The sequence below is a fragment of the Heteronotia binoei genome, unplaced genomic scaffold, assembly GCF_032191835.1.
Source record: "Heteronotia binoei isolate CCM8104 ecotype False Entrance Well unplaced genomic scaffold, APGP_CSIRO_Hbin_v1 ptg000458l, whole genome shotgun sequence".
Classification (NCBI taxonomy): Eukaryota; Metazoa; Chordata; class Lepidosauria; order Squamata; family Gekkonidae; genus Heteronotia; species Heteronotia binoei.
The window spans coordinates 1-27,813 of NW_026800034.1; the positions used below are offsets into that span (position 1 = coordinate 1).

Genomic DNA, 27,813 nt, shown 5'->3' on the forward strand with positions numbered 1-27,813 from the left:
TATATACTTCTTAGTAAATTGGTCACGAGCTTACATTTTTTGTTGAGTAAATTTAGAACTGCCTTTCAGATTTTTGCTTGTGCACACCAAGAGTGGAAGAAAGGCCAAAAAGCACTGTAAGTGGCACATATGGATTTGGCCCAGTTTTTAGCCAGTCTCCAGCAGAGGGAAGGCACTAGGCAGCCACACGCTCCCAAACCATGCACTCCACTGCCTGCAGCCTTCAATAGGCTTGCGAGAGAGTGAGAGACAAAGAGCCACCCATGAATGCCCCCACCCAGGAGAAGCTAGGCCTGCTGCTGTCCACTCTACTGCACGTGGCTCTCTCTCTCCGCCGTGTTGGGGGGGGGGGGGGTGAAACAAGGTCTCTCACTGGACTGTTTGAGAACACACATCCATGAAATGCAGCTGATGGCACTGTTCTGCTTTGTGTCAGTTTGCAGAAAGTAATCTACTGAATAGGTGATGTCACTTCCAGTGACATCAGGAGGTGTAGTGTAATATGCAAATGATTCCTGCTGGGCTTTTTCTACCCAAAAAAAGTAACATGACCCTCTACAGTATCTGTGAAATGTCTGAGTATGTCTTCCCCTGATCCCTCATGATTTGTCCCACCTTTTTTTACGGGAAGGAGTGGGATTGTTCTGCGGTGGCTAGGCAAATATGTGGAGATTTTTTAAAAGGCTGTAGTACTGCACTCCTTCTATGCATCATCACCCATGCTCACCAAAGCAATGAAATAATAACTGGGGATGGGGGGGGAGGTGTCAGATGTGAAACAGAAACCACAGCTAACTATTTATTCAATTTATAGCTCTTCCCCTGCAAACAGGGTTCAGATCAGGTAACATCATATATAAAAACACATTATACATTTAAAATATATATAGCAATTCCATGTACGATAAATGAGATAAAACACAGCAGCATTTTTAAACTAATCGATGGCATAAGATCCCAGGGAGTGTAAATATCTTAAAATCTATCTGTTAGGAAGGAGAAGGGAAAGGAGAAACAAAAGAAGAAATGGAGGCCAGTCTGCTGCATAAACCTGTCACTGCCCTTAATTGTAGGCCTGGCAGAGCAACTCTGTTTTACAGGCCTTGCAGAACTGCATGGGATCCTGCAGGGCCCAAACCTCACCCGGAAGAATGTTCCACCAGGCTAGAGCCAGGGCTGAGAAGGCCCTGGTTCTGGTCAAGGACACCCAAACACTCTTTGGGCCAAGAATCACCAGGAGGTTCGTATTGCTGGACTGTAACACTTTTGGGGGGATGTACCAGGAGAGATGGTCCCAAACCTTGACCTTGTAGGGCTTTAAAGGTTAACATTGAAAACCTTAAAACTGATCCAAATTTCAATCTGGAGCCAGTGCAGCTGGTGGAGTACTGCCTGGATATGGGCTCTAATAGAAATTCTGGTCCGACTACATACAACTGCATTCTGGATCAGTTGCAGTTTTCAGATCAGTCTCCAGAACAGCCCCATGTAGAGTGAGTAACTTACAGTGCTCCAGTGTAGAGGTAACCATCACGTGGATCACTGTGGCTAGGTTGGGGGGATCCAGGAAGAGGACCAACTGCTTAATCTGACACAGATGGTAAATGCCAGTTTAATCATGTTTGCAACCTGGACAGTCATTGAAAGGGAGGCATCACACCTAGACACTTGATGATCGACCCAGATGACAGGGGGACACTGTGAAGTGCTGGAAGTTAAATAGATTACTTCCTGCTATCCGAAATCTTTCTTGCAAGGACAGTTTCACATATGATTCCACAAGCAACCTTACCATCTCTGAAAGCCACCCAGGTGTGGAAGCTGTCACTGTTGTAGCCACTATGCTCTTTATGTGCTGTTCATGTTTCATGCATAAATAACAGAATCCTGAATAATAACAATGGAATTCTTTTTTTAAATTTGAACTCCAGGTGTGAATTGAAGCTCTATATAGTTTTAGCAAAGCTCCTGTCACCTGAATACCAAAGAATTTACTGTGTTTCATAATTCTGAGAACCGTGATAGTATTATGGAATCTAGGGGTAACTTGCCTTGGGCTGGTAGTCTTGAGCAAGCTAAATCAAGTGGCCTCCTGTGGTGCTTGCTAGCACTGCAGAGTCAGGTGACCCATCTTTCTTGGGGGCTGTTTCAGCATCCCAAATATCATCTAGCAATAACTCCCAAAGTACTGAATAGGGTGTCTTATTGTGACGAGCAGAGATCTTGTCAGATCTTAGAAGCTAAGCAGGGTCAATTCTGGGAAGTACTTGGATGGGAGACCTCCTTGAAATACCAGAGCCAGTACGACCCCGATTTTCAGTACAAAAGTGGCTCAAGGGAAAATGGTTAAAAGTCCCTATTTTCTACCTCTCTGTGCCATTTTTTCATGTGAAGGAGTTTGGAGAGCATAGCCAAGCTATTTAAAATTAAGGAGCAGCCCACATTTAGTTAGGAAATGGAATGCCTTTTACCAGCCTATCTTTTATTAAGCTTGTGTGATATTCTAGGTAGAATTTTCTTTGCATTGTTTATTGGGATATTGAGAGGAACGTGGTTGAGTTAGTGAGAGAATTTGTGTCGCTATCCTTCTGTTCAGAGAACATCTAAATTTTGTGTCTGCTGAAATGTTTAGGTCACCAAGATCTTTCAGAAGAAAAAGAATTCGGTCACCTACAGTTTTCGTCAGTCCTTTTCCCTATATGGAATGCAGGTCCTCCTTTTTGAGAATCAGTGTAAGTGTGTTTTTAACCTGTCATATGATGTTATGAGTTGGGAATAAAGCTGTAAATCTGAACTCCTCATTGAGATCTACTGGCTGGAAACCTGGACCAGGTAAGTAAATCTCCCATGATACAATGAAGTGCTTGGAGGGAGCATATTGCCACACAGGCATGTAATCCAAATCTGACATTTCATATTTATAAAACAGTGTAATTTTGCTTATCAGTTCATTCATTCTAAAGTTTCTAGGGAACAGAGTTGGTTTGTCATTCATAGTCCTTAAAAATAAAAGATGTAAGCTTTTCTGATTGATTCAGGTGGGTAGCCATGTTGGTCTGAAGCAGTAGAACAAATTTTTAGTCCAGTGGCACCTTTAAGACCAACAAAGCTTATTCTGGGTATAAACTTCCATGTACATGCACACTTCATCAAATAGTTCCTTTTCTGATTGAACATTTGTGAACCACAATGGGATTCAAACTGTTCAGTGAGAGTTTGGGTGTGGTCAGACATGCTGTTTGGTCTATCATTGCTGCTACCCTCCAGATTTAAAATGCACAATTAGACAGCATCATCCCTATTCCATCTCGTAGTCATCAGCCTCCCATTGCCACCCCTCTCTGAGTAAGGTTTTTTTGACACTGGCAATGTCCAGGCTTTACCAGGCAGCCCGCTCCGCCCCAGATTTCCCAATACATGAACACTCCCATTGCAATCTAAAACCATTCAGGAAATCTGGATCGTCCATTCTGTTTTTGCTCCTTTCTTTTTTTTGTCAGCGATGTGCACATAATCACATATTCGCTCCTGGTTGCATATAACTGCTTGCTTGTTTCAGCACCGAAATATTCCATCAAGATTGGGAGCCCCTCCGGAGGGGGTGGGTTGTTTTTGAGTGTCAGATTCAGGTAAAAGACCCTTTCTGCCACTTCTTGGGTTGGGATGGTGCTGGAAATAGTCCCTGTTTAGGCTACCATACTGGCGGCCAGGATTCCACCCCCAGAACTTTAATCCAAGCCACTTTACAATACTGCTGTGGTTGGAAGAGGGGAGAGAAAAAAAGGAAAACTTCCCTGTTAAAAGAGTGGGAAAGGGAGTGGTTTCTGACAGAGAAATACAGTTGTATAGGAACCAGTGATCATAGCACTTGGCGAGGGATTGCGGAGCTGTTGAAAAGGAGCTGGTACTTCAGCTGGGCACTTATGCAGTTGTGTGAAACCTCCCCCCAAAAATGCTGCCCAACTGAACACTCTGTGTTGCCATGCAGGAATAATCTGGATGGTCAACCATGGAGTGAGTGCATGGTGAAGCATGTTACAGGTAGATGGTTGATCAAAATTCTCCAGTACAAAAAAAATGGATGAAATCAGAGGTGCAGTCAGAACTTGGAGAGTATGCCTTCTGACGCAGCCTTAAGTTGTTTTTTCTGAGAGCTCTAAAGAGATTGGGACATGTACACATTCAAGAGATCTAGAGGAAAGTGGAGGTTGGCTTGCAATGCTTATATTCCTTCAGATTCTTATCCTGTCAGCAGTTTCCAAAAAGAAGTGCAGGGCCATTATTTTAGCTGAAGGCTACAAGCCACAAATACACCATCCAGCATATCTGCATGATGCAGCTGTCAGGTTCAACTTGTTCTCAAGGAATGGAATTCGTAAACCTTCTGAGGACTGTGTCAATTAAAGCAAAGGCAGTGGAAATATTGTTTGGATGTGGGCAAGGTGGTAGAAATGATTGGCATTGCCAAGTGGTTGATAAAGTTAAAATATATTTTGGGATCAAGTAAAGTGTACGAAAGGAAATAAAGTATTTATTTCCAGCATATACATAAGTCATGAGGGAATGGCTAAATAGATACTTCCACATTTCCTAGAATAAATCAGCATTTTAAAAACATGGCTGTTGACAGATTCCTTTCACTGGAGGCCTAGTAACAATGAAAATATATTTTCTAGCACCTCAATCCAAATATAACTTTTAAAAGACTTCTGTTTATTATTCCTTCCTGAGCATTGAATGGAGGGAATGTTTGGAAATCCAGATGTATATGTGGCTGCTTCTGTATAAAACCAGTGTTGCTTTTCATTGTCTTTATCATATTGATGGACAGTTGAGTTTTACCAGATTTTTAAATTTCTTTTACCATACCAAAACACATGAGAATTATTTATGTTCCCTATATTGTTTCTTGAAGAGCCCCATGATGCCGAGTGGTAAAGCTGCAGTACTGCAGTCGGAGCCCTCTGCTCACAACCTGAGTTCGATCCCAACGGAAGCTGGGTTCAGGTAGCTGGCTCCAGGTTGACTCAGCCTTCCATCCTTCTGAGGTACCCAGCTTGCTGGGGGGAAAGTGTAGATGACAGGGGAAGGCAATGGCAAACCAACCCATAAAAAGTCTGCCGTGAAAACGTTGTGAAAGCAACATCACCCCTGAGTCAAAAACGACTGGTGCTTGCGCAGGGGACTAGCTTTACCTTTATATTGTTTCATGTCAGTCAGGATTGCTGATAGGGTTGCCAAGTTCTCCCCTGGCCACCGACAGGGGATGGGAGGATAGAATTGCTGGAGCCAGGTTGGGAAACTTCTGAAGATTTGGGGATGAAACCTGTGGAAGACAGAAACCTCAGTGGGGTACAATGCCATAAGCAGGAGTGTCAAACTCATTTATCACGAGGGCCAAACCTGACATAAATGAGACCTTGTTGGGCCAGGCCATGTGTGTCATAAAATGAAATGCCAGGTAGCAGAGAGATAAACTTTATAAAGGGCACAGACAACCACAAAGATTTTTTAAAAACATGATTAGAACATTAGGTACTTTCTTTGTATCTCTCCCATGGGGATCCAGAGAACTGGGCAAAGGAAGCTCTTTCCTGGGGGACCAGGAGGAGCCCTAGCCAATAGAAGTAAGAGAGGCTTGGCTCAGTAGCTCTGCTGTGCGATTGAGCAAGCCTGGCAAAGCAAGCTATCCCTCTCCCCCTTCCTCCTCAAGGGAGGAGACTCAGAAAATGGGAGAAATAGATGCTTTGCTCTGTAGCTCCTGTGCGATTGAGCAAGCCTAGCAAAGCAAGCTGTGACGCAGAAAGAAGCCAGAGAGAGGGAGAAGGAAGCAGATGACAGCCAGTTGCTTGGGGGGCTGATAGGAGCCCTCCAGGAGCCTCATTTGGTCCCTGGTCCACATGTTTGACACCCCTGCCATAGAGTCTACCCTCCAAAGCATCCATTTTCTCTGGGGAAACTGTAGTCTGGAGATGAGCTGGAATTCCAGAGGATCCCCAAGTCCCACATGGAGCCGGCATCCCTAATTGCTAGAAAAATGTTTAATAGGAATAGTACTGGGGGAATTTAGTTTGTTACATTTACAGTGTATTATTTCTTAACAGCTGGTTTTGTAAAAACATTAACTATATCAGTTAACTGAAATAATATTAATTACATTTCAGCATGTAAACTGGAATGCAAAGTGCTACGTGGGCCTGAAATTTTTCAATGCTTCTTTTAGAGGTAGTCTCCCCCTCCCCCTTCCCAGTCTCCAGAAGCCCTTTGAAACTCAGGAACTCTCTAGGGCAGACTCCAAGAAGTCTGGGATGGAAAAATTGCACACGCATCACATACTCACAGTGCAGTTCTAAGAACACCTTCCGAGGAGGAAGCTTCATTGAATAGCCCTGAATATTAATTGGAATAGTCTTGATTGCTCTCTCATCCATGCAAAAGTCTTGGCGCTGTATCTGAATGTTGCTTGGGAATTGACCATACCAGAATTTGCAGATCTGCTAAATCCATTTGTTTTCAGCTGTTTTGATCCCCATTATTCACAGAAAGTCTTTGTCTTCACAGAAAGGTGAATATCCCAGATTTTGTTTTGACTTGTGCTGGCTTTTAACATGCAGCAACAGCTTAGTGATGCATGTTTTTTATAAACTGAACTCTGCATTTGTACACAATATGTTTGATATCTTGACCCTGGAGAGTCTGAAGGCAGACATTGCTCTAATTTGGATTGTACTACTTGAGTGACGTGATATCAAGGGATTTCTTGATTTATGTATTGTATTGGCCCCTCTAGCTTCCCATACTGAGTGACGTGATATCAAGGGATTTCTTGATTTATGTATTGCATTGGCCCCTCTAGCTTCCCATACTCGGAAGTGCTGGAATTCTGCGTCTTATCAAGAGCAGTTTTACTTTCCAGTTTGGCTCTTGTTTGTATAACAAAGTTATTATTCTGTTATGTTCTTTCTGTGTGGCCTTCTCTTCATGCTATTTAGCAATCTGGCAGCTAGAAAAATGAAATATTTAAATTTTATTTTCCTGGAGTATCTTGATATACAGTTACTGAAGCTAGAATATTTAGTAAAGATTTGAATTAGTGAGGTCCCTGAACCTTTTGGAAGCTGTTAGTATTGAGTCCTTCTTGACCTTCTTGAAACTGATAAACTCACAATGTTAAGTAATGGAAACTGGCTTTGGTTTTTTTCTTTTTCTTTTTGCTTGATTCAACTTCAAGTAGTACAGAAAACTGCTATTCTTTGTACATAACTTCAAGCCTTCTCCGTTCGTGGTATAAAACATCTGCATTTTTTTAAAAAAAACTTACATGGTGAGTTACCATTGGAGAGTTCTTGTTGGAGCTATTACCATGTGCTGGAGATTTCCAGATGCTCAGCTGCTAGTGTTCAAGAATGCAAATACAGTTTGACTTGTAACACCTATTATTACTGGGTTTTAATTAAATGCCTCTACAATAATCATTGTTACTCCCAAACTGTAATGCAGTTTTAGATGCATGGAACAATGAAATCTGCTTTACTTTATGACTGATAGAGTAACTGATGTTACATTACATCCAGGCTGCTCAAGAGTCATGAGGTAAAAGGACAAGCCCTATTATGGATTGAAATAGGTTTGGGTTGAAATAGAGAGCCCAAAAGGAAATTTAACAATGGGAGTTTGTTATCGCTCACCAAATCAAAAGATAGAGGATGATTATAATATGATGGAAGGATTAAAGATAGTGGCTAAACGTAAAAACTGTGCCGTAATAGATGATTTTAACTACCTGCAGATTGATTGGGTCAATATGTGTTCTGGTCGAGAGAAAGAGATTGAGTTTCTTGATGCTCTCAATGACTGTGCTATGGAGCAGATGGTCTCAGAACCTACCAGGGGTGGGGCGATCCTGGATTTGGTCCTAAGTAATGCCCAAGACTTGGTGAGAGATGTAAAAGTGATCGCACCACTTGAGAGCAGTAACCATAACGTTATTGATTTCGCCATTTGTATAAATAGAGAGTTGCCCCAAAAGACCGACACAACCACGTTTAACTTTAAAAGGGGTAAATTCTCTGAGATGAGGAGGCATGTGAAGAGGAAACTGAAAGGAAAGGTAAATACAGTCAAAAAAAACCTTTGGGAAGCTTGGAGGCTATTTAAAACTACAGTCCTAGAAGCTCAGATAAAATATATACCACAAGTTAGGAAAGGCACAAACAGGTATAAGAAAAGGCCTGCATGGTTAACAAACAAAGTAATGGAAGCTGTAAAAGGTAAGAAGGACTTCTTTAAACAGTGGAAAGCTAATCCAAGTGAGATTAATAAAAGGGAACACAGGCTGTGGCAAATCAAATGCAAGACTGTGATCAGGCAGGCAAAAAGGGACTATGAGGAGCATATTGCAAAAAACATAAAGACCAACAATAAATTTTTTTTCAAATGTATTAGAAGCAGGAAACCAGCCAGGGAGGCAGTGGAACCCTTGGATGACCAAGGGGTAAAAGGATTACTGAAGGAGGATAGGGAAATGGCTGAGAAGTTCAATGCATTTTTTGCCTCCGTCTTCACTGTGGAAGACGAGAAGTGTTTGCCCACTCCAGAACCACTAATTTTAGAAGGGGTGTTGAAAGACCTGAGTCAGATTGAGGTGACAAAAGAGAGGAGGTCCTCTAACTGATAGATGAATTAAAAACTAATAAGTCACCAGGTCCGGATGGCATACATCCAAGAGTTTTGAAAGAACTCAAAAGTTGAACTTGTGGATTTTCTGACAAAAATATGTAATCTTTCATTGAAATCTGCCTCTGTTCCTGAGGACTGGAAGGTAGCAAATGTCACCCCCATCTTTAAAAAGGGTTCCAGAGGAGAGCCGGGAAATTACAAGCCAGTCAGTCTGACTTCAATACCGGGAAAGTTGGTAGAAACCATTATCAAGGACAGAATGAATAACACGGGTTATTGAGGAAGACTCAGCATGGGTTCTGTAAGGGAAGATCTTGCCTCACTAACCTGTTACATTTCTTTGAGGGGGTGAACAAACATGTGGACAAAGGAGACCCGATAGATGTTGTTTACCTTGACTTCCAGAAAGCTTTTGATAAAGTTTCTCATCAAAGGCTCCTTAGAAAGCTCGAGAGTCATGGAGTAAAAGGACAGGTCCTCTTGTGGATCAAAAACTGGCTAATTAATAGGAAGCAGAGAGTGAATTAATAGGAAGCAGTCTTCGCAGTGGAGGACGGTAAGCAATGGGGTGTCGCAGGGCTCAGTACTGGGTCCCATGCTCTTTAACTTGTTCATAAATGATTTGGAGTTGGGAGTGAGCAATGAAGTGGCCAAGTTTGCAGATGATACTAAATTGTTCAGGGTGGTGAGAACCAGAGAGAATTGTGAGGCACTCCAAAGGGATCTGTTGAGGCTGGGTGAGTGGGCGTCAACGCGGCAGATGAGGTTCAATGTGGCCAAGTGCAAAGTAATGCACATTGGGGCCAAGAATCCCAGCTATAAATGCAAGTTGATGGGGTGTGAACTGGCAGAGACTGACCAAGAGAGAGATCTTGGGGTCGTGGTAGATAACTCACTGAAAATGTCAAGACAGTGTGCAATTGCAATAAAAAAGGCCAACGCCATGCTGGGAATTATTAGGAAGGGAATTGAGAACAAATCAGCCAGTATCATAATGCCCCTGGAGGGAAGTAAGCAGCAGGGTCCCCTATGCCAGGGTGTCGATGTGTGCAAAAACTGGAAGTTCAGGTATCCTGGCAACTAAGCCAGAAAACATGATGTCCATATGAGAGGGAGGGGAACCGGAAGGAAGGGGGAGCCAAGCCTTCACTTCAGCCCCGTCCTCCTTCTAAAGATAAGATTTATGCCATGTCGTGCTGTGAACATACAGGTGAGGGAGCGAAGGGAAGGGGGTGCCGCCGCCCTCACCTCATGGCATGCTGTGATTGCAGCAGTGCCAGGGCGGGGAAAGGAAAGGAGGGGCAGGCGGTAGCGGCAGGGAGGCAAAGGTAAAGGAGGGGCGGGCGGCGGCAGCAGTGGTGGCAGGCAGCGGTAGCGACTGGTGGGCAGAGGAGGCAGGCAAACTAGGCGCTTGCCTGGGGCACGGTGGGGGGAGCCCAATTTGACACAACCACCCTCCCGGTGCCTTAGGCAACCACCTAGTTTGCCTAGAGAGCAAACCAGCCTTGGGTGAGAAATCAAACCAAAAGTCCAGGGGTTGTTTTGTAGAAAACTAGATGGTGGAGCTCATCCAGAGATTCTTATGCAGCTTCACATACTAGTTAATGGACAAAGAGGTGGAACTCTCAGAAGGAGGAGATGGAACTCTCAAAAAGGTTCAGGAGCTGTGCTCCTGTGAGCTCCCACTGAATCCGAGGCCTGCAACAGTTAGGGTTGCCAAGTCCAATTCAAGAAATATCTGGGGACTTTGGGGGTGGAGCCAGGAGACATTGGGGGCGAAGCCAGGAACAAGGGTGTGACAAGCATAATTGAACTCCAAGGGAGTTCTGGCCATCACATTTAAACAGACAGCACACTTTTAAAAATGTCTTCCTTCCATAGGAAATAATGAAGGATATGGGCACCTTCTTTTGGGGCTCATAGAATTGGACACCCTGGTCCAATCATTTTGAAACTTGGGGGGTACTTTGGGGAGAGGCACTAGGTACTATACTGAAAAATTGGTGCCTCTACCTCAAAGAACAACTCCCCCAGAGCCCCCGAAACCTCCAGATCAATTCCCCATTATATCCTATGAGAATCGATCTCCACATAGGGAATAATGAGGTGCTCAGCAGATGTCCGTGTCCGTCCCCCCCCCCGGTTTCTGGCGAGACTGAAGCGAGGGATTGGCCTCTCTACTCACAAGTTGCTGCCAACTTCTTCAAAGTAACACAGAAACACCATCCCAAGAGGAAGCCTTTCTAATCGGCGACTGAAGCCTCCGGAGGTGGAAAGGCACATTGTCCTCTGGGGGCGGGGCTTCCCCCTGCTGGCCAGCTGACTGGGGGTGGGAAGGAGTCTGGGAAAGCGGAAGAACCCCCGCTGGGACCTGGGGATTGGCAAGCCTAGCAACAGTCCATTAATTTTTGTTACATTTAAATATTTGAGAGTTCATTATTTGCTGTTCTAAAGTGACTTTATTTTTATTGTTCATGTTTCAGCTAATATTTAGAAGTCATAACTGCATTAAGTTTAAACATTTATTTTATTTGTGTGGCCACATAATTCTATAGCAAACATGTTCTAATGTTTCTGAGTCAACCAGTAAGTCATTATGAATTGAAAACCATTGTGTCTGATCCAGAGCTGTTCTTCAGTTGATGGAGGTGGTTCCATTTGTGAAAGACAGGCACTTTTGGAGCCAAGTTTTGTCATCACCTCTGAATGAATGTTCACTAAGAATTTGTGCTTATTTATAGAAAAATGGCAGTATAAATATGAAAATGAGAATATTTAACTGAGTTATAATTTTTTTCATAATTAGAAAATGGGAGGGGGGGTAGGAAAAATTTTCACAACCTGAAATCAAACTAATAAAATATTTTACTACCTTTTAGATTATCCAAATGGCATACGGCTCACATCAGCTGTTCCAGGAGCAGACATAAAAGTTCTGATAAATTTCAATGCACCAAATCCTCAGGATAGAAAAAAATTTACAGATGATCTGAGAGAATCAGTTGCAGAGGTGCAAGAAATGGAAAAGCACAGAATAGAGTGTAAGTACAAAGGTACTTATTGTAGAGTACTTAATGATTAATTCTGATAGGTAAAAACCATTTTGCAAATATATAAAACAGTTTCTTTTGTTTAATAAAGCTAAAAAGTGGGGTTAAATTGGAAAGAGGAAACAAATGACAAAACTGTCTTCCATCTTCCTCAGCTTCAGACTCCACATATTTTTCAGCCTTAATGAAGTACGGTAATTTGCTCAGTGGTACTTCATTTCTCCTCACCCTCTATTTTTTTTTTGCAAATCGCTGGGTATTTTTTTACTGATATGTTTGTGTGTGTACACACCCACACCCACATACTCTTATGTATTCCTCCTGACATCTGTGCTGGTGTTCTGTACTGTAAATAACAACTTTGTAAAGGTTTTATTTATTTATTTTTTGGCAGTTGGTAGCATGCTCAGTGCAACTTGAGGTTTTTAAAAATTTCTGTTACTTTGATGTCTGTTGGACTGTGTGCGAATCTTTTTTAGTTGTTCAGTTCAGAAAAAGCATCTCAAGAAGAGTGGTTTGAGTGCTGGCAGAGATAAATTTGTGATTCTGTATGACTACAGCATATTACCAAGTGCTGACACATTACATGTTCCTCTGCAGGAGAATGTATGTAAGCCCAAGGGCATACATGTTGTTCCATAGACTCTGGACTCTGCTTTGAAGCCTGATAGCTTACTGTGACCATATATTTATGTGAAATGCTCACTTCTGGCCTGCTGGAAGGATTCACTCTGATAACCTGTAGTGATGTGGTTTTTGCTTGCAGAATTTCATATTCTAGTAAAATAGTAAAGAGCAGGGCTTTTTTTGAGCAAGAATACACAGGAACACAGTTCTGGCTGACTTGGTGTCGGGGTATGGCCTAATATGTAAATGAGTTCCTGTTGGGTTTTTTCTACAGAATGGTGACATCAGGTGATAATGGTGACATCAGGGGTGTGGCCTAATATGCAAATAAGTTCCTGCTGGGCCTTTCCTTTTTTTAAAAAAAAGTCCTGTTAAAGTGTCCAGTAGCACCTTTAAGACTAACAAATTTTATCGTAGCATAAGCTTTCGAGAAACACAGCTCTCTGCATCTGACAAAAAGAGCTGTGTTTCTCGAAAGCTTATGCTACAATAAAATGTGTTAGTCTTAAAGGTGCTACTGGACTCTGCAGCAACACACTATCATGGTTAACTCCTCTGCATCATATTCCAGTAGTTCCTAAGCAAAAATGGATGATTAAATATAAATGTTTTACTTTAGAGTGTGTGTGTTTTTTTTTTGGGGGGGGGGTTTGCTTCTAGTGCTAGCAAGTTCTGAAAATAACACTTATTTTATACATGACTGTATCCACTACAACCTTTGAAATCATGGAATATCTCCCAACATTGAAACGAATAGGACTGTCTCTGCTCACACAAAACTGTCTGTACTTAAGTCTTTACATGTGTGACAGAACTTCTAGATGGATGCAAAGAAATCAGATTTTGTATGTCCATGTGCCAATCAAAAAATAAAAAGCAGTCCGTTTTAGTTTCCTAACCACCAGACCTTAAGAATTCCATACATTAATGAGCTGCAAGCTGAAATATTCCAGAAGGACAGGAATCTTTAATAACTACAGAAGAAGGTGTTGCTGTATACTCAGTAGATATGAATGATACACTTGTATTGTTTTTCAGCTGAGCTAGAAAAACAGAAGGGTGTAGTGCGACCAAGTATATCTCAGTGTTCTAGCCTGAAAAAAGAGTCCGGCAATGGAACATTGAGCCGAGCCTGCCTTGATGACAGCTATGCCTCAGGGGAGGGACTTAAAAGGAGTGCACTCAGTAGCTCTCTTAGAGATCTCTCTGAAGCAGGTAGGTTTCATATTTTTTGTCAAATGAATATAGACAATGCAGTTTAATAGGTGTGTAAAATAATAATCTGGGACTATGAAAGCCTAAAGATTTAAAGTAGGAATGTTAAATGTGTGGTTTTCTTAGTATGGTTTTTTTTGTTTTTCCCCATGCTTTTTCAAAGATTTCATTTGAGAATATTAAACTGTTATAGCTTTCTATATATACTTTTAAAGGAGAAAGAAGACAGAGGAAGCTTGTAAGTTCACGCTAGGTATAACACTAGGAGTAATTTATTTAGTTTTGCTTCCTTTTTCCATTGTTTTCTTCTGTCTATTATCATCATTACGGGGAAAGCCCCCATCAAAATCATTGTGTACTGGCTGCTTCCTGTGCATTTTGTGCTTATGTGTATCCATGTAGTATACTGATGAATGAAATTGAGTGAAGCCCTGCTAAATTCTACCTAGAAAAACATAAACCATAGTGTGTGACTGATGCTATTTCATTATATTATTCACAATCTAGAATCTAGATTTTGCTGAAACTGTGGCATATATATCTATATATACCTCTGCTGGCATCATCAAGTGAATAGTATTTTGGCAAATTAGTACTTTTGCCTAAAATTTTAACTTACCTGGATTGTGGGGGAAGTTAAAACACTGAAACTTATAGTTGTATACTGGTTTTGAAATGTATGCATTCTAAACTTTCAAGCGCTACATTTCACCCATATATGCAGAATTTAAGACACATGGCCTGTTCTATAGTTATTGGAAATCAGTGCCCCTGTGTATTCCAAATGTTAAGCAAACAAACTTCAGCAATGTGTACAGAACATTAGGCGCACTGTTGGTTCCTGCTATCGCTAGCAATGTTTCTCTGTTTGTAACACCATGCACATACTGTGCTGAATCATATTATAATAACCAATGACAGATCCAAGTTTTATTTACATTATATTCTTCTGACTTCTCTATAAAATATAGCTCTCTCTTTAAAGTATAGTGGCTCCTTTAATGCCAGTTTGAGATTTAATGTAGCAATAAAAGGGAGCATTTAACTCTGTTACAGTAATCTGTTTGTAAATCTGAATATGCCGTATGTGTGATTATATGCATAGGTCTTTCTTTGCATCTAAATTTACACATACACATACACTTTTATTTTTACCAAACTGGCTTACTTTCTGTTTAGCTAATCATAGTTGTTTAAATCCATTTGTTCAGTGACCACTTTTAATTGGTTAGTTCTCTGCATGGGAAAACACCTGTGTAAAAGGTTTAATCAGTCAACCTTCTAATTTAGGTTTTTATTAAAAACTTGCACTTGAGTAGGCATTGGATGAGGCTTCAGTTATCATTATTAAACTTCACGTAAGAATGGTTTCACTTTTTTGTTGTTTTGTTTTTCCTTTTTTCATTGAGAATGGCAGCATTCATTTTTAGAAACCAGAACTCCACTAATGTACCTTTGACTTGACATGGTTCCCAATTAACACTTTTCATCCTTCTAGGAACTTTGCATTCCCTCGTTTCAGACATTATCATCTAGCTAAATTCATTTGGAGGATTCGTTACAATTAAATAAAATGAATTCTTCACAATCATGAAAACATTCCATGTGTCAACAACACACACCTTCTGTTGGCCTACTCACTACTGACAGTTATTTTCTATAGTGGAATGTAGGTATCAGACTGAAGGGTTTAAGCAATGAATGTGTTAAATCCCACTAAACTTAATTTTAATGTTTTTAATTTGTTTATAATTCTGAGGAATATCTGTTTAAACTTGTGCAGTGCAATGTAAAACAATACACATTTGCATTCTGATCTTAATTAGTAAAATACAGGTAGAGCTTCCCAATTGCTAATTATATGGCCTATTACTGAGATGCATCTAGAATTAGAATCAACTCTGGCATTCTTTAGTGTCTATAGATTAGCTTTTGAATGATTTCCATAGGGGTTCAACCATATGAAACCATTTTGACAGAAAGCATCTATACAGATGAGAGAGAGATAAAACATCTTCTGTGATGAAAGAATGCTGTGGAAATGATAGAAAATTGATAAGTATTTTTTAAAAATTAGTCAGCAGCACACTAAATTTTCTATTAAAGGAAGGTGGCAAATTCTGCCAATTTCCCCAGTCTCATTGCAGATGTCCAATTTGCCCCTCATGCTTTTCCATGAGTTCTTGTTCCCCAGGGCTATTGGGGAGAATTTTGAGCTGCAACAGGGTGTAGGAGACAGGAAAAGTTCTGTTCCATTGACAGAAGTGTCTTTCATTAACAGAACATTTAGTCTAGAGGCAACCCAGAGTGTGAATGTCTTCCATTTAAGAGATCTCTGAGCAAGATGAGAGAATAATGTAGGCTAAAGCAATCTGTAGACAGAAAGATCATGGATCTTTCTCTTGTTCCGCTCTCCCCAGCAGCTCTTTCTGACACTAGGTAGATTGATTCCTACACAAGTCCTGTATGAACTAATAGCCACATAGAGATGCAAGGAGCAGGGAGTGAGGATGTCTTCTCCTTCTGGTCTTGTCATTGTAGCTCCACTGGCATTGCCTTTTTCCAGAAAGCACAAGTAGTTTTCTGACCCTCCAAAACAGATGTTTTTAAATACTCCCACAATTAAAATATAATATATATAGGATAATTTTACTGTCCATCACTTATGGGCTACATGCTTAGTTCAGCAAAAGAAGGTTTGATTCATAGATCAGGCAGTCTCACAGATTTTGTTTCTGTGGTTGTTACTAGTTGTAAAAATATGGAAGACAAATGCTTTGTTATAATCAACGTTGGTACATCAGTAACTTATCTAGATAGCTTGTGTAGCATGAAAGAAGTTTTGGCTTGCTATAGAGTTGTAGATACGTTGGCAATCTCATTCTCAGGAACATTTTGTGCATTACTTTCTCAATCTGCAAAACAAAATGTTTGCTCTCTCACAGGGTAGCTGTAGAATACTGAAACATGCTGGGCACAAATCTTATGCTGCTGTGTTAAAAGAGCACTATGACTGTGCTTTTTTGTCATCTTGAGAAAAATTTCTCAAGGGCAGCACAACAGTGTACTTGTCTTCAGAATGACAATAGAGTAACTACTGTGTAAAAGAAGTTGTGTTATATTCTTGTATTGCACAACATTCTTTGGTTGAGAAATAGTACAGTTAAATTTCTTGCATCATTTATAGTGCTATGGAATAGATTTAATGAGTTCTTGCTTCTTTTGTGCATTCTTTATTTGCAGAGAAAAAAGCTTTGGAAATATTATCTTATTTTAATTCTAATAGCAAAGTTAGCCAAACTTGGGGAATTTCTGTCTGGGGACTGGAGCTGTGAATGGACAAGACAGATCTTTCTACAAACCTGAAAAGGGCTCTAGACTTTCAGCAAACTGTGAAATCTAAAAAATTACATTGGGGGCTTTAAAAAAAACCCCCAATAATGATAAAAGGAGCACCTGTGGCTTTAAGCAACAGATTCCCTCAGTAGCTGTGTCTAGGCAAGCATAGTATTTAGGCTGAGTTCTGCCAGTAAAAGGCAGGAGGAAGAGTAGGCAGGACCCTTTCCAGGCCTATTTTGGCCTTTGAGGGAGGATTCATTGGGGTTAAGTCTGACTAGGGTTGCCAGTTCCACATTGAAAAGTTCCTGGCAATTTTGTGGTAGAGTGTAAGGGAGGGCAAGGTTTGGGGAAGGGAGAGGTCTCAGCCAGATATAGCACCACAGAGCCCACTTTCGTAAGCAGCCATTTTCTCCAGGGAAACAGATCACTGGAGTTCAGGTGTAATTCTGAGAGATTTGCAGGTCCCACTTGGAGGTTAGTATACAAGGGGGAAAATCACCATGATGACCGACTGCTTACTGTATATCAATCAAAACACAACAAATAATTCTCAAACCAAAACTTTGGTATCATGTTTGTTGATTATACAGAAATCTCCACAAAAGTCTCTGCTAAGCATGGGAACAGAACAACCATGAATCATGATTCATGCTCGAAATGAGCAGATTTGTGGTTCATTGTGAAATGGTTCATTCGCTCATGGTATGCCCAAACTGGAAAATGAACCAGTATTTTTCCTTGGTGGTTTCTTTTTGGATCATTTTTTCAGACAGCCTGGTGCCAGTGAATCAACACCTAGGCAACGCTGAAGGTGGACTTCTGGAAGCCCTAGAAACACCCATAGCAGTTGTCCATAGCTTGATTGGCAGTTCTGAGAGCCCATCACTATGAGAGCAGTTGGTATTGAGTCAGCAACTTTCAGTTTGCAATCTGCTGCAGTTAGTCACATCACATGCCTGTTGGTTTGGCTGTTGCTGCATGCTAGAGTTCAGGGATTCCTTTTATCCTCCAGCCCCACACTGTGGGACAAATTTAAACACTTCTTCCAGCTTGGAAGGTGTTGCCAATTGCTCCTCTGTGATTTAAGAAACTTGAGCCCCAAGGGAAAGCTGTTGGGATGTTGTTGTTGTTTATTTTTCCCAAACTTATTTGTTATTACTGGGGCTTGCTTTTATTCGCAGAACCCACTTGTTCATGCCCTATCTCCAAATCACAAATTCCTAATGATATTAGCCAATCATCAGTTTGTTTTCAAACATGCATAAATCTTCAAAATTCAATGTACTTGGCATGAGCCATATGTGTATCTCCTGTGCTGCATGGAGCGCATTGCTCCCAGCAGCACAGCAGCTCCTGGGGCTCACTTTTCCTGCAGCCTGATTTAAACAAGACTGCAGGAGAAACGAGCCCAGCCAGCATTGGCTGTGCCCATGGGGAACATATTTGTTGTTGTTGTTGTTGTTTATTTATATTCCACCCATTCCCCCGTAGGGGCTCAGGGTAAAGCACAACATAAATAATAAAATCACAGCAGCATAATATTAAAAAAGCCAATTATAATATTCAATACAACAGAAAAGTCTGGCAGAACAATATGATAGGATGGTGTAGCAGGACAGTGCAGCAAATCAGCACAGTAGGATAGTACAGTAGGGGAGACCAACCGATCTAGTGGATAGATAGATGCCCACCACCTCACCTGAAGACCTGGAGGAAGAGCTCCGTTTTACAGGTCTTCATGGCAGTAAGTTCAACAAGTCCTCTACTCATTGTGTGAAGAAGTTGTGATAGAAAAAGTATTAAGGGAACTATTCTGTTTTCAAATATTACTAACAGTTCTGAAAGATGCGGTATTCATATATGCAGATAAGAGCTAGGATTAATGATGGGCACACCTAAAGCATTCTGCACATGCCCCAGATTTTTGCAATGTCTCAGTTCATCAGCATTTCCTTATGCTGTATCAGATATTGTTCAGGAGGATCTTCTGACTTTCAGAAATATATTTGCACATTCCAAGGTAGTTCAAAGTGATTGAACAGGCATTTTCATTATCAATTTTGTCTTATTTTAATGTCAGAAATGGAATCAAATAAAGAGAGTGGAAATGTGAGTGGATCTGAACCAGGAATAAACCCCGTTTTTTACCAATTAAATTCAATGGGAGTACTATCCAGTTGTTTCCTACATGCTAATCTAGTCTCCCTTATGATGCAGGTACCAGAAATAAATAGCCAGTAGTTGCTGGTGCAGAACAAGGGCTCTAGGGCTGACCCTTCTCATGTAAGTGCAAGTTCTTCAAATCATTGCTTGCTAAATTTTTCCAGAAGACAAGAGTCAGTGAAAATAGATGTAGAATTAAATTCCTTATAATGATGCCTGGCATTTGATAAGTGCTTTTGCATGTTCAAAACATTTGTCTTTGTTTGCCTTGTAATCCCCAAAAGAAGCCTGTAAGACAAGTAAGTATTACTGTCCCTAGGACAGGTATTGCAGCTTGGGAGGCAAGGAACTTAGGCTATATTATATGGCTTGCCTAAGACTATTTAGTGCTTTTATGGCAAAGGCAAGCGTTGAACTGGGGACTTCCTTTCATGGTTCAGCTGCTTCACTACACAAGCTCTCTATTCAGGGCCAGTCCTGCCACTAGGCAAAATAGGCAATTGCCTAGGGTGCCAGCCTTCTGGGGGCACCAAATTGGATGCCCTCCATGTGACTCGGTGACATTATCAGTGTGTATGGGAGTGCTAGACGTTAACCTTGCCTAGGGTGCCAGACAATCTAGGGCCAGGCCTGTTTCTATTACAAAGTGTTTCTTGGCTTTCTCTGGAATTCATACTTTACAGTGAAAAGGAAACATGATAAAAGAAACATCAGGTAGAAGACGCTGCACAAAATGGTTGTTTGGTTTTGCAAGAATATGGCAGATAATCACTTGAATATAGAATTATTATCATAAGTAACAGCAAAGCTGACATTATATAGTTTTTTCAGCAAATAGCTTTGAGGACTGCAGTTTAAGGCAGTAGCCTAGCCTAGGATGAATGAAGAACTGGGGAATATGTTGCAGTAAATAATTTTGCTGTGGACTGGAATTCTTCAAAGCACAGGAGTTAAGTGGAGAGGCTGTGCATGACCAAATTCCATTTTGGTCCTTTTCAGATTCATTTCAGAGTTTAGGCATTTGATTGAGACTTTAGAATCTTCATACCCCTATATCTGGGACTGTCAGTCACTCCGGCTGCAATACATTTACTCTGGAGACAACTGCTTTCTTCTGAGAGTTCATGGGGAAAACTGAAGGCTGTTAGAGCATGTGAGGAGTTTTTTTCTTTTGTCTCTGAAGACCTAACTACAGCTATATATCCTGTTCCCAGGTCTGCTCTGGGTCCTGTCAAGCAGACGTGCGTATACACATATATGAATCTGGAAACAGCATATATCGTTAGAACCTGAGGGAAGGGAACACATTCCTTTCCTTGGGAGAGTGGATATGTACCTTGTGTAGTTATATATGAACATGCATACATGTAGTTACATGTCAGCAAGAAATATAAGCCTTTTTTCCCTTTATGAAAATGTGTCTACTGGATATATGGAGGCAGCCTTCACGAGCAGGGAATGTAAACTATCTGATGGGGGGAAAGGGAATATATAGAAAGCAAGGTATTTTATTCCATTCCCCTTTGGAAAGCATAGTATTAGGGTGCTGAAACAAATGTATAGGGAAAATGTATGTAACACATGAATTAAAAATATTTAGAGAAAAGTTTTCATAAAACTGCACGTTTATTAAATAAGTTGCAGGTCTGTTGGGGTTATAGTTGAACAGTTATTCTGGAGCGGTTTTACTTTATATAGACCATATAGCAGCATCTTGGTTGTTTACCCAGAAAACATTTTTTCTTGTTCTGCATAAAAGTTAAAACAAAGCTGATCAACTATTATATCAATGGAAGTTCTCAGGAAAAGCTCCAAGTGAGTCTGTTTCTGAAATATGGGTGTATTGTTTTATATTTGAGAACTATTCTGGTCATATTCATGCCCAAATAAAATGTCTGAATTATCAATCTACAGGTTTGCATGTCAGATTTGGCATCTGATCTGGCTCCAATCTTTAGGAAACTAAAACTCTAAGTAACAAATACTATGCTGGTATGGTCATATTAAAAATGTGTATGCACTGCACAGTTTAAACAGAATCTAGCCATAAATCCAGTGTTCATCTGAAATTAAGTTTAATTTTCTTCATACTTATGAAAAGAGGTTATATAAAATTCACTATAGTTGTGTGAGATTCAATAGAACAAAGTTTGTGTCCAGTGTCACCTTTAAGACCAACAGAGTTTAATTCTGGGTATAAGCTTTCGTGTGTATGCACACCTCATCAGATTTTACTTTAGTATAACTTTGAAAAGAGGAAGAAAAATCCCTGTGTCATCCTTAAGTGATCTTAAATATACCTAAAATATTTTAAAATTATATTTGAGTAGCACTTTTTAAACCCTGATCTGGATGGCTCTGGCTAGCCCAATTTCATGAGCTCTCAAGCAATTTCAGACCTAGAACTTGGATGGGAGACTTACAAGGAAGTCCAGGGTCACTCCACAGAGGCAAGCAATGGCAAACCACCTCTGAACACTTTTTGCCTTGAAAACCCTACAGGGTTGTCATGAGTCATCTACAGCTTTCCACCACCAGTACTTTTTAAAAGAAATCTATAGTAATAACAAAATATATCTTGCCAACTGTGAATAATATCTTACTGCTAAATGCAAAAAAGAGAGTTATAAATATTGCACCATTATATACATACTACCTCTCAAGTGCAATACATACATTGAGGATTCCCAAATATTGAATATTTCTCCCCATAAACTACAACTATATCATACATGTAATTCAGTCTAGTAGCCAGTTTGATCCATTAAAATCAAAGGGAGATCCCCAGAACTTCAGTGGAATGTGATTACACCTTAAGGGTGTGCTTCTACAAATATAGTTCCTGTACTGTCCCAACATGTACAGTTGGGCTCCAAAGCTCCCCTAGCAATGAATCGGGGAAGGCAGCTGTTTGTCACCCAGGTCTTGTTTCCGTCTCTAATCTATGATATTGCATGTCCTGGGCAGGCAAGCGTGGGCGTCGCAGCAGTGCAGGATCGCTAGACAGCAATATGGAAGTAAGTAGGAAGTTACTGATGTCTAGCTGGATGTGATGTGCATTTCAAACCTTTCTTTTATATACTTTTTTTTTTTTTGCTTTCCTAACATATAACCTGCCTGCCTCAAATAAAATGCATGCCAAGGCTACTCACTATATTTTAGCACATTTTAAAAATTAAAAAGCCTACTTTCAGCTTGTTTAGATCAAGCACCATTTGTTTTGCTTTGTTTTTATTTAAGCTAACCTTTGTCCCCCTCTCTTCCTACAAGCATGATTAAATGAATATGATGTGTCCTCCTGCCACCATTTCAGTCTGGTCCCCGCTTAAAGGCCCAGTGGGCTCCTTGTTGCACAGTACACTGTTCGTGCTGTATGACAGTTAACTCAACCTGTTGACTCCATGCTCAGCCATTCCCATTGCTTATTTCTAATTAAATTGCAACTTGTATGCAGTCATGACATCATGGAATTGCATAGATAGGGCATGGGAGGAGAAAAAAAATAAGACGGATGAATTCAATGTGGATTTCATGAGATTTCATTCATCTTCAAACCATTTATATACTGTTCATGTCTTTGAATTCAGCCTGCAGGTTTTTGTGTGTGTGCGAGTGTGTGTGTTTGAATTAGATAGGCTACAGTTTACATATAGTACATGATGCCTCACCATTGCTGCATCCATTAGTTGTTGAAAACAAAAGCCTCCACAAACTAACTAGACAGTTGAAGGCTAAATAGTAAGAAATACTGAGCCACAGCTCAGGAAATCAACACTGTACAGAAAGCATACTGAAAGCAAGATACAAGCCTGGTGTCAATCTAAGTATTAGCAATACAACTCTTCTGTTCTACCATTAAAACTATTTTTTTTTTAATTTAAGCTTAGATAAAAATAGAGCATAAAATCTGAATCCTAGCCATGTGATAATTCTTTCCTTTTAATTCATGTATTTGTATTTTCCCCCCGAGACTGGGGCAATAAGCCACAAACTATAATATTTTAAATGAAAAAGAAATAAATATAAAATAAAATCTCAAAGGTATTAGGTCACTGATTATTGATGACTCTTTTTATTGTTTAATATTTCCTTTGGGGGAAAAAATTAAATTGGGCATATATGTGTCCCAGCTGTACACTGAAAAGCAAAATTGGCAGATAGAGAGCAGATTTCTCCTGTATAGCAAAGAATCCATATAAGCTTTTAAGGAAGACATGATGGTCGCTGTGAACTTTTTCTTTTACACATATTTTTAAAGATTTTTTTAATTTTTATTTCTATTAATTTCTTTTTAGGGGTCCATCATTAGCAGTCCTCATATGCGCCGAAGAGCTACATCAACCCGAGAGTGTCCATCTCGCCCTCACCAGACTATGCCTAATTCTTCCTCACTACTAGGGTCCTTATTTGGTAGTAAAAGGGGGAAGCCTTCCCAAGGCCATCTAGCACCTGGCCCATCACAGCAGCCTCAGCACCCCCCCATAATTTCACATCAGCAACACTCACAGCATTCTTCTGCAATGCACCACTCAGGGTCAGTTGAAGGGCAGACCCAAGCACAAGTGCACACCCACCATTCTCAGTATTGTCATATGCAGAACCCACCCCCTTATCATCATCACCACCATTATCACCCTCCCCAGCATATCCAGCACCCACACCAGTACCATCACATACCGCATTCCCAGCATATAGCACATTCCCAACATTCTTACATACCACACTCCCATTCACAGCATTCCCATGCCCCCCATCCTACATTGCCCCCTCCTCACCCTGCACACTCTTCCCATGCTTCACATCACCATGGTCAGCCAGTTCCCCCTTCTACTTCAGCCAGCACTAAGTCCAAACACAGTGGCATCAGCACAATAGTCTAGAACCAAACTACCCTGCAAATAACTGTAGCTCTAGACCATAGGTGGGGAACAGTGGCTCTCCAGATGTGGCTCTCCAGCATGGGGCTGGGGCTGAAGGGAGTTGTAGGCAAAAACATCTGGAGAGCTACTGTTCCCTACCCGCTCTAGACATAACTGTAAAGGCACTTACAGGAAGCAGAAGCAGCCTATAAAACTGGATTTTTTCTTTTTAAAAAATCCAAGCCAGAAGAAACTTATTTGACTCCTTTGGCCTTAAGGATTCAATAGAACAATTTATATTAGCCTGATCAATGCTGGTCTTATGGTTGAACTCAGTGGTAACCTTCTCCTTCCTTTTCTCCAGTAGCCTTGAAAAATATGCTGCTTGCTGAAAACGTTAAGCTACTTTTTTTTCATCCCCATGACAATTTTAAATGCATAATGAAAATATAACCAACTCAAAATAAAAGAAAAAAAATGAAATAGAATAAAGTGTTGCATTCTTGCTCCTTAATTGTCAATGGGCAAAAACAGTAGACCTCATATGGTTGATGAAAATACGTAAGTAAACTTTATATAATATAAATATATAAATATATACATATATATATATACTGTATAGTTAATGTTTATGCTTAGAACAAAACTTTTGCGAAGTTCACAAAGCTAGCAATATATACTTTTCCAGGAATTCCACTTACCGATAGAAGGACAGTATAATAGATGAACAGTGTGAGAAAGTGTAGACCAAAACTAGAACAAATTCCAGGCAATTCAGTGTTCTCAATAAAAAGTTCTCTGGACTTGGAAATAAATCTTCAAGCAATCACTGCAAAATGTGCCAAGTACCATAGCATTTAGCTGTTGTAGTCCAATGTTGCTTTGTATAAATCCTTATTTTATTAACATGATAATATACTTAGTATTATAACTGCTCTGCTATTTCTGGTAAGCAAACTAGTTAAGACGCAGTAACTATACAGTAGCAAAATGAGGCAAGTTTAATTGTGGTTGCCTCTAAATTTTGGTTACTCGAATTCTTAGACATTTTAAAGGCTGTGATAACTGTGAAACTTACACAATCCACATTTCTTTTATATTCATATATATTTTGATAAAATACACATGAAGAATTAAGTGAAAGGTACTTGCATACGTCACATAAACATTCATCTCAGACCTTAAAATGAGACATTCATCCTTCTCAGCTGCATTGCCTTTTTAACATAACTTCCTCTGTTTAACCTAATTAAAATACACCGCAGTTCAGATTTTTTCCCTAGAGATAAGTGCTCTGAAACTTGAAGGTTTATTTTAGTACTGAGTATAGATTTTTATAACTGTAATTCCATGTAGCCATGTGCTGGCGGCAGGATTTCCTCACCATTCTTCTCATCACATTTGTTAGTTTTTACCCAGCACTCAGCAGGCTGAGTCTATGCTCAAACCGTCATAGTCCAGTTAGTTGCAAGATGTCACGTAAAATCCAACTGTGCTGTTGTTGCTTATGTGTTGTACTCAAGTCATTTGCAAATCCATATAAGATTTTTTTAAATTCCCAAAATCTATTTTCTGAAAAAAAAATTATACATGGAGCATACTTTGTAGTTTCAGCATTTTGAACCACATCAGTCACAAGGACTGTACATCTAAATGGCAGAAACAAAAGGAACCGCAGAACTGCACCAGCTGAATTGTGGATATGGCTTAAAAGAAGAAGGAAAAAATGTTCCAGTGAGAGATGGGTAAAACAACAATATGTCTGTTGCTTCTGAATGTAAACATGATGTGTGAAGATTACTTTTCTGTACTGGATTAATCCTAGTACCTCCTGCTTAGTTTTTCTCCCCCTCTCCTTCATACTGTGGATTATAATACCATGAGTACCAGCAAAACTATATACAAAGTATTTTGTTAATTTGCATAAAGCAAAGAGAACCACCTAGAGTTTAGCCTTTTGTTTAAACGAGTCCTCTGTTTTCACGAATGCAATACTTTTCTGTTTGGTTTCCTATAAATTAATTTCACATTTAATGAAAGTAAATTTTAATGATCATTCAGGCTGTTCTAAATTGTGCAGTTTACCTTATGAGGGCTAATGCAGCCCCCCTGAGGCTCTGTTCCTTGCAGTTAAAAAACTCTTGTTCTTATAAGGGATAATAGAACTGTCTGCATGTCATCTAATGTTAATAGTGTTGAGGCTACACTCTACGTATTGTATATTTGCAAAATATATCAGTGTTACTGTTGATATTAGTTGAAGTAAAGTGATAACATATTTAAATATGTAAGCTTTTCTTCAGACCTTTGTACCGGTAGCAGAGTCTAACTGTAATTTATAAGTTGTTCCAGAAAAGATGAGGCAGGGTGGGCATTTTTCCCCGTCTTTATTTTGCGTTAAATATTCTACATAACAAGCTGAAGGCCACATAACACTGAATAGTCATATTATTTTATATTTAGTGCATTAATATCTGCAGCACCTAATTTTTTAAAAAATATATATTTCCTATCTGCTTATACTACCTATTCGGATAGCATAGAGAACTCCATGAAAGATTTTAAGCTTCTGTGCTGTTACATCACCCATGCTTACATCAGATTTTTACACGTGTACTTTGATGCTCCGTATACATACACTAAGACTCAAATTGTGTTGCAAAGTCTGTCTTCCTGTGTGTGTGTGTGTAGAACATCTAAGAACAATCCAAACATATCTTAAGATTTCTTTTCCTATTCTTTCTTTCTATAATTATTTTAAACAGTTGCATCCTTTTGTGAGCATTTGTTTTCAGAATTCCATTGCTTTTTTGGGGGGAGCAATCTACCTCCTAGACTGCCAGTAAGAAATGAAAATGATCATTATCAGTGTCTATGGCACATTGTTGCAGAAAATACATTTTTCTAGCATGGAGCAAAAAAGATATTGAACAGCTTTTGTTAGGATTTTCTTATTGATTAAAAATCAGCACAAAGCCCTATTGAATCATGTGTCTCCCTTGTCATTTAATAGTGTGGCTAGGTGAAAGAAGCACTAACTAGCTTCACTATTAAATGAAGGAAAGACTACAAGACCTTGTGAAAATATCTTTTCTGGGACAATAGTCAAATATGTATTTGTTTTAATCCTTTTAAGTTAAAAATGAAATGTACAACAATGTAAAAAAAGTAATCCTAATATAATGTACATGTCTTGTATTGCTAAAAAGAAGTCTTCAAGCATAACATTGTAGAATGATTTTCCCATCAAGCACTGCATGCAGCAGAAGCCTCTTGTTTCTTGATTTAAAAATGAGCTGAGATACAGTCAGCAGCTATTTAAACAATAACTCTCTACATGTTGACTTGCTGTTCCATATAAAGCTGTGCATTTTCTGCAGTTAAGCATGCATTTTGCTGTTTCCGTTGTAAAATATCATCACTTCTTGCCTGCAAAATGAATAACTGTGTATATAACCGGGGGTGAGGGGAGGGATGACCAATAATCAGATGAAAATTGAGGGAGGGAAAAGAGTAGTGGAAAGGACCAAGTGGGGGAATAGCTAATTCTTTAAATTGTATATAGTGTGTAAATTAGTATTAATATAAGTCTGCAGTCAATTTCAGGTCCAGTCCCCTGCTAGGAAATTAATCCAAGCTTTGACTTATATTAAACTGTTATAATTAGGTCTTGAATGCAGACTGTTAAAAGACTTCAAGAAACATCATGCTCACAAGAAGCTTCTGTTCTGGGAGGCTCAAGACCCATTTTGTAACTGTTGGGAAGAAAGGAGTGCTTTCATTTTAATATGCATTGTTTGTAAGTAGTATCAGACCTTCCTTATGGTTGTAAAACTATAACTGTGATTATGTGGAAAATCAAATAAATCACTTCCAACTCA

General features: G+C 39.8%; 1 protein-coding gene across 3 annotated transcripts; it reads left to right on the top strand.

Annotated features, from left to right (window-relative positions):
* Positions 1–2,637: 2,637 nt before the first annotated feature.
* On the top strand, positions 2,638–27,813 carry LOC132590643 (IQ motif and SEC7 domain-containing protein 1-like). 3 transcript variants are annotated; one of them, XM_060263611.1, is made up of 5 exons: positions 2,638–2,732; positions 11,559–11,720; positions 13,395–13,571; positions 22,041–22,090; positions 23,369–27,813. In XM_060263611.1, exons 1-5 carry the CDS (start codon positions 2,705–2,707, stop codon positions 23,951–23,953), a joined length of 1,002 nt encoding a protein of 333 aa, XP_060119594.1. In that variant the 5' UTR covers positions 2,638–2,704; the 3' UTR covers positions 23,954–27,813. The 3 variants fall into 3 exon arrangements, with proteins under 3 accessions (XP_060119594.1, XP_060119595.1, XP_060119596.1); XM_060263612.1 differs by having other exon boundaries at positions 25,541–27,813; XM_060263613.1 differs by lacking the exon at positions 22,041–22,090.

Bases quoted from the DNA above. Each gene is read 5' to 3' on its own strand.
- LOC132590643 (XM_060263611.1), top strand. From the start codon at position 2,705: ATGCAGGTCCTCCTTTTTGAGAATCAGT. The intron at 2,733-11,558 runs GTAAGTGTGTTT...ACTACCTTTTAG, and splicing joins CCTCCTTTTTGAGAATCAGT to ATTATCCAAATGGCATACGG. The intron at 11,721-13,394 runs GTAAGTACAAAG...ATTGTTTTTCAG, and splicing joins GGAAAAGCACAGAATAGAGT to CTGAGCTAGAAAAACAGAAG.